We start from the raw sequence: 13,530 nt of genomic DNA, 5'->3' as shown, positions 1-13,530 counted from the left end.
TGAGTCTCCCAGTTTAGTAGACCCTGAATTTGTACTTCCATGTACTGATGTTCTCATGTCTTACTAAATAAAATACATCAATCAATAGTGTAACATTTCAAGACCATTTAATGTATACGTCAGAAATTACATAACTGTCAGTCAGCGTAAATATTACACCCCATGACCCTCATTGTTGACGTATATCCAATCAGATCTGTTACATCTGACGTTAAACCAATCGCGTGCTCTCGGGGGCGGGACACAGGAAGTAAATGTTCTCTGCTGCAAGGTTGCCATGTCGGCTTATTATAAGCGACGTTGGGCTTGTTGTTTTACTGTAAAGTCGTAAATATTGGTAGTTGCGATTTGCGTTCTTTTTTGGGGGGCAATTGTGTCTAGTGTAGAAAGTGTAGTAGCTTATTTAGGCTTGCTTCCACATTTTTTCCTTATTATTTAAACCAGTGGTTCTCAAATATTTTCATAAATGTGTTGTGCCCAGGGAGCATTTGTATTGTTAGAAAGAATGTTTCAAAAAATATTCCAAATATTCCAAAACAATTTGCAAGAGTTTTTGAAAATAGCAGATCTGACTGCAAGCTCACAATGCGTTGCGAGCTTGTAGATCGGGTATTTTCAAATAGCCTATGCCTAAATAGGTTTAAAGTGCTCATGTGGCCTAGTAGTTGCTTCTTTTGCGCTTGTTTTCATATACCATGGGTGCTTATTTCTCTCACAAAATATGGCAACACTGTCCTCTGCTGCTGTCAGACGCCTACCGACCGAGAAGCAGCACAGAATCCAGTCGATCCTCGAAAGCAGCATCTTCATTATTCACAAGTTATTATGACTGTCCTCACAGTGTGAGAGCGACAAATTGGACTTTTGTTGAACACAGGAAACCTCACGACCTACGACGAACATCTGCTGTTGTTGGAAAGCCGCCTCCAGGCTCCACGGTGGTGAATGAAGTCTGCGTTGACAGCCATATAGCTACCAGGCTAATATAAACTCTATGTTAGCTAACGTTGTCGAGCTATGCAGTGTTTTCACTGAAGGTTGGATTACATTGAAGCATAAAGGACTGAAGCACGAAGATGACCCCGTGCCCTGCCAGGTATAAATGACACTTTAACAACACTATGGTGAAATAAGTTTCCTAAATAAAATGAATCACTGTTTAGCAGTGGTGGAAAACGTACTCAATTGTTTTTACTTAAGTATAAGTATCTATACTGCAATGCAGAAATACTCTGTTACAAGTAAAAGTCCGGTATTAAAAAAAATACGTGCAAAAGTATTGGTATCAAAATGTACTTGAAGTGCTAGCTCTGGTCCATGGCGTTATGGACCAGAGCTATCGATGTTCCAAAAGTAGAAAGTAGTCATTATGCAGAATGTCCCATTTCACAGGTTTCAAATCAAATGTATAAAAATCTTTGGAAAATAGTCTACTTTCAAATGTCCGAAATGTATAGGGCTGAAGTGGTTAATGTATGTTTTGTAATAAAAATCTACAAAGTAACTAGTACTCATCTTGGAGCTATACAGCGGAGGGAGAGGTTCCAAATGGGGCTATAATTGCCTGTGAGATGTAGTGGAGTAAAAGTACAGAAAATTGGAAATACTCCAGTAAGGTAAAAATGTACTGTCAGTAAAGTGAGGGATAATCAATTGAGGATAGTACGATGGTCATTAATTCCCAGGACAAAATAGACAGCCACCCACGCAGGCTAGAGGGATATGATGGATCATGGATGTGTCCATAGACATAAGAAGAAGCCTACAATTAACATTACAGTAAGCAAGGAAAACACGAGGTAATATATCAAATGCATAGAAATATTAATCTAGGATCGGTAAACCAAGAACCTATCATCAGTCTTGAAACGGTACAATATCCAAAAATCAATAATCTGTACATTGAAAGTCCTACAAACTACAGGATGCCAGGTCTACAAATAACCTGGCATATGTCTACATAACATGCTGTCTAAATTACATTATGTAACCTCAGATTCTTAAAGTTTGGCACAAAAGGATAATTCAGTCACAGAGTGTGAAAAATAGGCTATTGTTGTTTTATAGAGACCAAAGTTAACAGAAGTAGATTAGATAGGTTAAATTTCAGTGTCCATGTGACCAGTTTGAGAAAACTAGGACATAAAGTACTATAATGCAGTATCACAGCACATGCTTATATATCTATGTTAATAGGAATTTCACAGCTTATGTATTTATTTAATGTTATTATTATGTATTGATAGCCTGCATAGTTGCCTGCCTCAGCTTCTGTGATAGAGATTTGAACCCCCCCATAGGCTGCTTAGGCAACTGTTGGAGCCCACTGTTGTCACGTGACATTTTGACATTAATTGAACTGATTCCCCATTAGAGGAGAAACAATACTGTTCTTTGTTCCGGCTACAACTCTTCACTTTTGTGCAAGACAGGGAAAAGTCACATGTCACATGATCCTTTGTGGTGATATGTTTCTGTTTCATGTATTGTGTAACTCATCCTCTGTGTAATTCACAGAGTTATGATATCACTGTACACTTCACTTTTTTCAATCGTTAGGAATGCAAGTGTGCAAAATCTGCAAATACCACCATGTGATGTGATTATTTCATGGAGTATGCACATCTAAAGTGCTGTCAAGATTATAGTTTTTTCCCTCTATTAAATACCCTTGGACACTCTTAAGAAACCTGTCCCCAAGTTATTCTGTCACTTTAGCATTTAACTAAGCAATAAACGGCAAACAGTTTGAGAAGAAATGTCTGCTTTAAGAGCTAACAGAAAAAGAGCTTTTACACAATACTGAATCGGCATAACACTGGACTGTTTGAACTTTAAACCTTTTTGCTCTTTTGTAGGGCTGCAACTACCAATTATTTCCTTAACATTCAATTTAATTTGATGAATCTAATAATCAAGAAGCAGGTTTTATTTTATAATTTGTTATTTTCTTTATATCAATGAATGAATTGACACAAAACATTTCTAACAGATTTTTACAATCAACTAAATATATTAGTCTAATTAACCACTTATAAGCCCTATTCTAAACTTCGTCACCCAACAGCGTCACAGAAAAATAGCAAAACTAGCAGACCAACAAGCTCACAGCGAATTGCGACGCGTTGTGTGCTTGTAGATCGGCTATTTTCACAAAAAAAAAAAAAAAGTTAAATCAATGTGCATCAAACACGTGTCACAGAGGCCGCTGTTGATTCCTCTTCCGTGTTTTGACACCAAAATACAGCATTGTTAAATGGAAAATGTCCTGTCAGTGACCCGCCCACAAATAATTATACCCCCCCCCCCCTTCAACTCAGCTGTTCAGTGCAATGAGGACTGCATCCCAGCTCTAAGAGCACGGAGCCATGAATTCCATCTCTCCCAGTGCGGCTCAGTATGTGGGGGGAGTGGTGATGCAGGATGAGCTGGTGGAGACCAGGAGGCACCAGACCCCGGAGCGGCAGGGCAGATTTTTTGGCCTCGTTCAAGGCCCGAGTCCAGACGCCAACAACAGAGAAGTAGCCGTAGAGCCGGATGAAGTGGACAAACTGAAAGCCAAGCTGATGTCAGCGTGGAACAATGTCAAATATGGTTGGTTGTTGTGTGATATTCTGTAGGGAACAGTGTGTTTGTTCATGATTGTGTGTTTGTGCATGATGTGTCCATTCATGTATGTATGTATATGTATGTGTGTTTTTAAATGTGCATATGTAAAAGACCTTTCAAAACAGTTGACATTATTGCCTAAGTAAATTTCCCTGCTTTCCATCTTTTGGGATTTTCTCTCCAACTTCTCTTTTCCCTGCTTCTTATCTCTCCCCCTCAGGCTGGTCGGTCAAGACTAAGACCTCCTTCAATAAGACCTCTCCAGTCACAATCTTGGGACACTCCTATCTGCTCAACAGTGAAGGTAAGACGGTCACATGGTGTTGATAGATATGGAGCTCATGTTGACATATATGTTTTTAAAGTGAAACTTTCTCTACCTTTCTTTTTCTTCTCTGAATTCCTTTATTGCGCTCTCTCTCTCTCAGATGAGGTGGAGCGTTTCCGTCTGGCATTTGTCTCCAGGTTGTGGCTGACTTACAGGAGAGAGTTTCCTCAGTTGGAGGGTTCGAGCTTGACTACAGACTGTGGCTGGGGCTGTATGCTACGCAGCGGGCAGATGCTGCTGGGGCAGGGCCTGCTTGTCCATTTCATGCCCACAGGTTTGTCCCTCTCTACCATACACTCACAGTTTCTGAAACAGAAAATCTGGTAGGGCAAGTACTAAAACAAATGTCATTACCTTTTTTAATTCATTCATAATTAATTAATTGATAATTACTATTATCAATTAATAATTGATAATAGTAATTGATTTGTTGCTTGGCACACTCATTGAAAACAAATCACAAGTGCAAACCTCACCCTTCCGTCCGTACCACCTAAAGCAAACAAATCATTAAAGTGAAAACATTCCCATGAATAATAGTCTCAAGACCGATAGGCATTATTACGCAACAAGCTGACCTCATTGTACCTTTTCTTGTCTGACTCGTTCTTTCATTCTCTAGTCCCTCTGCTCCTCGGTTTTCCCTTGTTCTTCTGCTGCCACAAGCCTGCCAGTTGTCTTTATTTGTCTATTGTTTCTCTGGATAGTTGGCCCTGCCTCTTTCTACTCTATTTTCTTCCTCCAGTACTATAGATTCTGTTTTCCACTGCTGTTTGACCAATGTCTTCCTCATTCTGTCTGGCAGCAGCTGTCTTTTTTTTCTTCTCTTCCTTTTCTTCTTCCTTGCGTCACTTCTCTTGTATACTTTATTGGTGTTTCTTTCTCTCTCTTCCTGTCTATATTTTATATTTTTCTTGTCTACTTTATGTCTTTTATGGCTGTTCTTACTTACAGATACACTAGTCTTTAGCTGCCTGCTTGCTTAATTCAGAATCCATTTGTGTTTTGCAGCCATGATTCAATCACAAGCATTTTTGATGTTCTCCAGATTGGGCTTGGCCAGACGCACAGCAACTGGCCGATGTGGACTTTGAGGTGTTTCGACCTCGCTCCCCAGCCCGTGCTGGGGGGGTTCCTATCCCCTCCTTTGGCTCCCCTCGAGGTCCCAGCAACCCCCAGAAGTCCCTGCCAGGCGAGCAAGCACCCAACTCTATCCAAAAGAAGAGACCAGAGTCTGTGAGGGACAGGCAGGCAGAGCCCATCCATCGCAGGGTGGTGACCTGGTTTGGGGACCAGCCCTCCGCACCCTTTGGGGTTCACCAGCTGGTGGAGCTTGGCAAGAGTTCAGGAAAGAAAGCAGGAGACTGGTACGGCCCCTCTGTAGTAGCACATATACTAAGGTAAGTACTGATGCTTCACTAGATTCTGAAATGGCTTACAAATTATTTACACATGATGGTAACCATTAAAGGGAGTTAAAATAGATGAAACACACACCTGTGATGATGACGTGCCGGACAACGGAAACGAGCATGACAAAGCCCTTTCTGAACCCTCTATGGTTGTGTCCTCTTCAACCTCTGTCTGAATCCGTCTGATTCTTCCCCCTCTCCGTGTCTCTCCAGCGTAAACTCGCTCCTATTCCTAATGATATCTAGACTAGAGTTTATAATCTGTTGTTCTGCCCAGTGCCCGATGTAATGGCACTTACTAATGTCATCATTTCAAACACCCTCATTCTGGTAAAAATCATCTCCTTATTACCTTTATATGTAGGGGAAACATAGAATATGTATAAAGAATGTAGAATACACAATGTTTAGTGTGCTGGTCCTCTTGTGTTTGTAGGAAAGCAGTGGCCAAAGCCTCAGATGTCCCCAATCTGGCTGTTTATGTGGCTCAGGATTGTACTGGTGAGTTTGACATTTGAGTTTGACAACACACCGATTTTGATATGCTCCCATTGTGTAATGTGTGTTGGTGAGTTTGATATGCTAACTGTAATAATTGTGCTAATTGTGAGCATATCAAACGTAATGTGTGTAACGTAATATAGACACTCATGACTTCTGATGCGCAGTGGTGAGTTAGCAGCCTCTGAATTAGTGCCGCAGCATATGTTCTGCGTCTCGCATGATAAGTTACTCAGTAAGTCTCTGATGTATTTCTTTGCCGTGAAGCAAGCAGCCCTTGGGGCATCCTTATCGTGTGTGTGTGTGTGTGTGTGTGTGTGTTCTAGTGTACAAAGAGGATGTGGTACGCCTTTGTGACCTTTCTCTGAACCAGAATATCCATGAGCCCCCCAGTCAGTCTTGGAAGTCAGTCATTATCCTGGTACCTGTTCGACTGGGAGGAGAAACACTCAACCCCTCCTACATTGAATGTGTCAAGGTCTGCATGCTCTTTCACGTACAGTACATATTACATAAACACTCATTCATTTATTATGACACTTATTGCTATGGCTATACCGTATAACAAATGCATCTTAATATCGAACAAACGTGTCACTGAGGCCCCCGTGGATTGATGACTTCCTCTTCTGTGTTTGAAATGGAAGCACAGTGTTGCTGTGAATAGAATGTCTGTTGTTTATTTGTTGTTTATTTCCGCCAGGAGATCATGCATTTCACCCCTGTGCGTGTGTGTCTGTCCACATCTAATCTTGCACACTACTAGGCAGCATCATATTTATTGTACACACTGACAGCAAGCTCCTTTTAGAGTTTAAAAGTGCTAACACCAAGATGGATACAATTCTAATACAGTCTTGAAATCACAGACATTTAGAGTTGCGGAACAAACATGCTGGATTTGAAGATAACATGTTTTGGGTGATGTTATCAGGACATAACGACAGTAAAAGACATAAAGACAGTAGATACGATGTACAACTGGTAATCATATGCTGTGCTGCTCTTTCATGGCTGCAGATAGTAATTTAACTGCATACATCGCTATTATTATTTAAGACATGCCTCCTGGGCTGGCAGAGAATGTCATTCTACTGAGCGCACATTTCTAGGTACATTTATTTCTCTGATGATAGTAAAGGGTAATCTAAGATTAGATTACACTTAACTAGTAATCTAGTATTCTCAGTTCCACCTCTGAATGATAATCTGTATATTCCTCTCCAGAATATCCTCAATTTGGAATGCTGTATTGGAATCATTGGAGGCAAACCCAAGCATTCACTGTATTTCATTGGCTTTCAAGGTAAGAAAGAACTGGCCTTGTTTTATTCTTTATTATTATTATCATCATTAATATTATTTGAAAAGGAAGAAGTTATCAGCACAGAAGAGTCTTTTTAGTAGATAAGTTACAACTTTATTAATTAAGATTGACACGTAGTTTACGTATTTCGAGTTTGTATATCTGCTATGTTTGAAAATAGGGCTTAAGTGGTTAATGTTTCCCTATCAGCCTAAACTTGACACCTGTGCTCAAGGCGTTGCAAACCCATGCTTTGTTTGTTGTCCTCGCCATTCCCTCAACCTCCAATGAAGCTTTCCACTCCTTGTCCAGAGTCGTAGTGGTTTCTAATTCTTGGATGCTAATTGTGCCTCTCTCTTTCTGTTTGTTACTGTAGATGAGCAACTACTCTATCTGGATCCTCACTACTGTCAGCCTGTGGTTGATGATACACAAGTCGACTTTCCACTGGAGGTTAGTGTCTCCCTCTTCCCTCTGTCTATCTCTTTCTCTCTCTCTCTGTCCTTGAGTTGATCTCTTCTTCTCTCTTTGTTGGTGTCGCTTCTCTCTGAACCTATTGAAGTTTGATACTTGACTTTGGGGTTATCCAGCATCCCTATTTTGGGAATGTCATTATAGTTGAAACATTATGTAATATAAGATTTCAACACCTTTTAATAACAGTGAAAATAGCAATGCATTGTGATCTTGTAGATCAGCCATTTTCCTTATATTTCTGCTGGCCTAAGTGGTTAAAGATCCTGTTTTGAGTGCGAAGTTCTATTGAATGATAATTATTTCGCACAATCTCTCTCTCTTCTAGTCATTCCACTGTAGCTCACCCAGAAAGATGCCCTTCTGTCGTATGGATCCAAGCTGCACCATTGGCTTCTATGCCAAGAGCCAGAAGGACTTTGAGTCTCTATGCTCTGCTGTCAGTGTGGTGAGTGAGGTGTTTAGTCTCCTAGTGCCTCATAGAATACGTCACTTATTCACCCCTTGGGCTTAATCCACATTGTATTTGCATACCACTTTTGCATTTAATAAAATAACTCCTCTTTCCTGCTTCAATCATATCAAGTTTAGTTTAACAATCATCGTTACCAAAGTGCTTCAGAGTATAGAGGATGAAATTAAAGAAGATTAAAGAATGGACATTTTCATTTTCATTTTCAATCTATTAATTGTATAGCACCTTTCGTTACAATGTCCTTACAAGTAGAATGCAGTAAGATGTTCTGCCGTATGTGAGCCGGTCCAGTGTGTCATCGTCCAGGTCAATTAGACTACGATTGCCATTCAGTGGCCGGTGTTTGGGGCAGCTGGTTATTATGTGTTCCACAGTTTGTAATGGATCCCCGCATTCGCAGTGGGCGCAGTCCGAGACCCCACTTTTGCAATGCTGCAGCGAAGCATCCTACTCCTACACGGCATATAAGTGTGCCACGGGCGTTTGTCTTTGCATTGACAGTTGACACTGTCCAGTTGTTGTTTTAAATTACAGTGTTCTGTCAAGCCTCACACTGAGATACGCAGGAAGGGCTAGAACTGTAGCCAGGCATTTTCAACGATGATGTTCACTTCGGGGGTCACTTCTTTGTTGTTGAGGTGGAACATTGTAGGTATGGCAGGGCTGCCGACTTTTCGGAAAACCTTGGAGTGAGATTTCTTTTGAGAAATATTATTATTATTATTATTTGATCGACCCATGGAGTCACCACCGCACGCCAAAGAAATTAATTTTTGTATTCATTGTTGTACTTGATGTTGCACCCAGTGCAACATACCAGTTCACCCATTAACGAGATAAACAGATACATTGATTTACTATCTCGTTGATTGCATGCAATGAACTAGAATTTATCACACATACTCTCAAATGGAGTATAATGTGTATAATGTAGGGAATGACTGGAGTGTATTCACAGTCATAATAAATGAGTAGAGAAAGTAGGAGACCAAAGGTCCCTCCCCCTTTTAACTGCCTGCTCTTGGCAGCGCAGTAGCAATCAATGGACAGACAGACAGACAGACAGACACAGGTCGTCGAATTAAGTTAATAAAAACTAACGTTATAAACTTGACCGGACAGAGAATTCCAGGGTACACCCGGCAGCTAACATTTTGGATGTGTAGAACATAGAACATTAGTTATCTTAAGATCTATGTTGTTGATCCTCCTGTCGGGGGATATACTGTAATAAATGGAATGACAGGTGTGTAAATGCGCGCAGTGTCCCTCATACAAGAGACGCACGCACACATGCACCTATCATTTCTGATTTTCACTACAGTTAACAGATGGGGCTACTTCAGATACAATAATTTAATTCACTTTGTCACTCAAATACCCGCAGAAGTGGATGTCTCAGTGGTGCATGATTTGACACAGTTTTCCACGATTTGACGGCGTGAGAAATACGATGTGTGGCGTGAGTGCGTGTGAAGAGTGTCATTTGCGTGTGTCTCACGCTCATTGCGTGAGAGTTGGCAGCTCTGGGTACGGTCTTATCAACACTGAGCTTGAGAGGCCCTCTTCTACTGCTTCCCATGATAGCTTGCTGTGTAGAATGGCCAGGTCATCTGCATAGCCGTACTTCTTTGATTGTGTTGGGTAGGTTGTGAATGTACATGTTGAATAGTAGACAGTAGGTGCCAGCAGCCCAGCACTGAGCCTTGCGGGACGCCATTCTTGAGCTGCTGCTTTAGCCATGGCTGGTGAACAGCCGAAAGCTGCGGTTGTTCAGCATCTCCATTATGAAGCTCACCATGTGCTTGTCTGGGATGGTTTCCAGAAGCTTCATGTGTAGTCTAAGCCGCCAGACAGTGCCGTAAGCAGCTCTGGGGTCCAGGAAGATGGCTTACTCCTGCCTGAAAGCTGCCTTCTATGTCTTGGCACAAGAGGGTCACCTGGTCTGTTGTTGACCTACTGCTTAAAATGTCATGTATGTGCAAATATACAGTGACAACAATACCACAAAGGACTGGGGACCCAATTATAATTTGCTATAATTATTAGACTGGAACAACCAGTAGTGCAAGTTGTAGTGCAACAACTCAGGTTACGAACTGGCATATACTGTATGTAATTAGCAATATATTCAGAGTAAAATAAAACGCCCAGGTTTTTACCACAGGTTTCTCATTAGCTGAGACTTGAGACTCTTGTATAGTGTGGTATTCATTGTGTGGTAGCTACAGAGAAGAGATACTGTAGTACCGTAGGCAAGGGTAGCCCACTGGGGTGTAGTGGAGGATAAATATCATTTACCCACTGTGACACAGGTCTACCTAAAGGCTGGAAGGATGTTGCTCAGGTGACACCACAGAGTATTTATTTACAAAGAAAGTAAAAAAAACAGAAAATAAGATGTACAAGTAGCTGCTTGCCATGCATTGTATTTTGTCTATGAATACAGGTGTGCCTTGAGAGATTGACTCGCCCCCCTTGGTGAGAAAATGTTTAAAAACCATTGCTCTAAAACAACTAATGCCTTTTCAGTATCTGTAACGGTCTGTGTGGCATGCCTTTTCAAGGCTCACTGCCAATCAGCCTTATTAATTGGACACATTCCATTGAAAAGGCACTCCACAGACATTGGAAAGGCTGCTGCACCAGGCGCCACCCCTTGGCTCTCCCTGTGCAGCCGACACCAAAGCGCACCTAACTCATAATAAATAGTGTTTAATCACTTACCTGATATAGTCTGGGTTTGTATGGTCTAGCTCAATTACCTCTTCTCCTATCTTTTAGGAATGCTTGTTTTGGTCCTCGTACTAAAGCTGTGCCGCAAAGGACAGGTTGTGTACATTAATCATATTGTGAGCAGTCTGCATGCTACGACCAGAGATATGCAGGAATCAAATCTAGTGCTGAAATAAAATCCACAAAAAAAAAGTCCACACTGGCTCTCAGCTCCACAGTGGAGCTGAGAGCCAGTGTGCAGACTTTATTTATTTCACTATTGATCTGCCGTTTGTCCAGCACCTGCACTTTAGATTGGGATATGCATGCACTATCCCTTTTTTTAATCAAAACTAGTGCTACCTTCCATGGGGAGGGATGACTGTAAAATGGTCATGACGAACGATCATTGAGGATTGTAAGGCAGCCTGAGCCATGTGGACTGTGACTGCGATTGACTGTGACTGCTGTTTCAGCTGACTGGGCAGGTTTGAATCCTGACTGGTTGGGATCCAAAAGGTCATTCTGTGCAAGATGGTTAGAAACAACCTGTTTCCCAAAAAGGAAAGGAGTGATACCGGTCTGTAGTTTTTGACATTGGATGGGTCAAGTGGATGACTTCATGGATGAGTTGATGATGGTTGTATGATTGGTAGATCAGTAGCAATGGTATGGAAGATCTAATTACTCTGATTACTCAGAGATATTAGAGTGACACAGTGGTATTTAAAAAAAAACAAAGGATAGATTGATCCAATCAATAGCTCGATCCAGCAATTGATCACTTTGAAAACCTGTCTATTCTAATATAAAAACGATTAGCTCATTATCTCAGTATAATGCAATATTATTTTCAAAAACAAAAGGTTTGGTTTAACAACTTTAAAAATGCATGTCCATCCTTTCCCTAATAATTGATCAGTTTTCTACATCTGCTCAGTGTCTACTTTTGTTTTTGTCACCAGGCCCTGTCATCATCCAAGGAGAGGTATCCCATCTTTACGTTTGTGGAGGGTCAGGGTCAGGACTATGGACTAGAGGCTCAAAGCAGCAATCACACTAGCCCTGCAACTCATATTCTGCCCACAGGCATACTGAGCAGGAGTAACAACATGGGGAGTACTGATGAGTTTGTTTTCCTGTGAGAGACTATACACTGAACAGCTATGGAAGCCGTTCCACCATTGACCCCTAGGGGGAAGAAGAGGGATCTGCTTTTTTGGTTTGTTTCAAAGGAAGGATTCTATTATCTTGTTGGTGCAACTTCAAGGTGGATTGTTGCTTTTACACTATAGCACTCACCCTGGCCCATGGCAACAGAAACGTCACCTTTAATGCATATATTAATTTTTCCTATACATCAAGCTATCAAGTGGGTATTGATGCAACGCTATTTTGCAAATGAACAAAATCACGATTTCAACATGAAATGTGGCTTCAGTTCTTTGAAGTACTCAAGGAGTGCTTGATTTACTAACCAGACCCATTTACAGCAGCTTATTCTGTGTATTGTAAGACAAGATATATCAAGCACCCATTTTTTGTTTTTGTTGTTTTTAGTATTCCAAATGTACAGTGTGCAGCTACTGTTGACCCTGGCTTGAACTGGAGACACTGAGGTTGATGTTTGGTGTGCATGGTATTTAATGAACAGACTAGTTGGTGAGATATCGTAAATATTGGAGAACTCCTGTTCTCTGTAAAGATTAGTATTACTGTTGCAATATCTGCTGTACTCTCGCAATGGAGTTTTATTCACAGCGTGTGTGTGTGTGTGTCATGGGGGGCATTTGATAAATGTGTTTAATAAGTGAACTGTTGGATTTGATCATATTTCCGTCCACAGGTTTCGAGTTCTTCAACATCGTCTTCAACAGCTGTCTTGCTAGTATTATAATTATGTTCTTAAAATAAGGCTAATATAGCCTTTTGACACTTCTAATCAATTATGTCTACGATAAGTTGCTAGGGCTTTAATTCTACCATACCTTCACACCATTATTACAGCTCTTACATTTACTTGCCATCGGGTTCAAATAGGACAATACGATCAGAAATATATTGTAACCAAGTTCATATTGTAACATGAGTTACAGTAGCTACCAGTTGGGTGGGTAGATAACCCGTGTGTACAGTACCAGAAGATATGGTAGTAGGACTTTATGAATATTTTGCTCTGCTGTCCCCTTGAATGTTGTCTTCATGCTTCTATTGCAGTGGTTGTCACACTTTTTCATGTTAAAGACCCCCCAAATAGCCATGTATTTGGCTGTGGACCCCCATCTGAAAAGACTTTGTGCCAGGGACCCCCGTACAAGATTGTGTAAAATATTTAAAAAAAATATTCCCTTTTCCCAAGATTTGAAAATAGCCGATGTATATAGGTTAAAGGGGTAGTTCACCCCCCAAATAACTTTTTTTCTATTGATTACTCACCCCATGGAGCCTTGAATTCATGGATATTTTTTTGTTTTTGTCGCATTCCTTCCTTTATTATTTGATTATAATAAATTTAGCCCCATTGATTCCGGTAGGAGACACAAATGCATTTGTGTCTCCTACCGGAATCAATGGGGACACATTTATTATAATCAAATTATTGGCTTAGGAATGTGACAAAAACAAAAAAATATCTATGAATTCAAGGCTCCAGATGGTCAGTAATCAATAGAAAAAACGAACTACCCCTTTAAGTGGTTAAAAAGATTTT

The 13,530-nt window shown here is 40.8% G+C and overlaps 1 protein-coding gene across 2 annotated transcripts; it reads left to right on the top strand.

The window, feature by feature from the left end:
- Positions 1-763: 763 nt before the first annotated feature.
- On the top strand, positions 764-13,329 carry atg4da (autophagy related 4D, cysteine peptidase a). Of its 2 annotated transcripts, none has more exons than XM_080455174.1 (11): positions 764-1,096; positions 3,389-3,594; positions 3,830-3,913; positions 4,038-4,211; positions 4,986-5,337; positions 5,786-5,850; positions 6,177-6,328; positions 7,078-7,156; positions 7,533-7,609; positions 7,959-8,078; positions 11,786-13,329. In XM_080455174.1, exons 1-11 carry the CDS (start codon positions 1,077-1,079, stop codon positions 11,963-11,965), a joined length of 1,509 nt encoding a protein of 502 aa, XP_080311300.1. In that variant the 5' UTR covers positions 764-1,076; the 3' UTR covers positions 11,966-13,329. The 2 variants fall into 2 exon arrangements, with proteins under 2 accessions (XP_080311300.1, XP_080311299.1); XM_080455173.1 differs by having other exon boundaries at positions 3,321-3,594.
- The last annotated feature ends 201 nt before the right edge of the window (positions 13,330-13,530 follow it).

Source organism: Gymnoscopelus braueri (assembly GCF_963280865.1).
Source record: "Gymnoscopelus braueri genome assembly, chromosome: 2".
Lineage (NCBI taxonomy): Eukaryota > Metazoa > Chordata > Actinopteri > Myctophiformes > Myctophidae > Gymnoscopelus > Gymnoscopelus braueri.
Note: the sequence above shows the minus strand (reverse complement) of the source record. Positions and strands in the feature narration are given on the sequence as shown.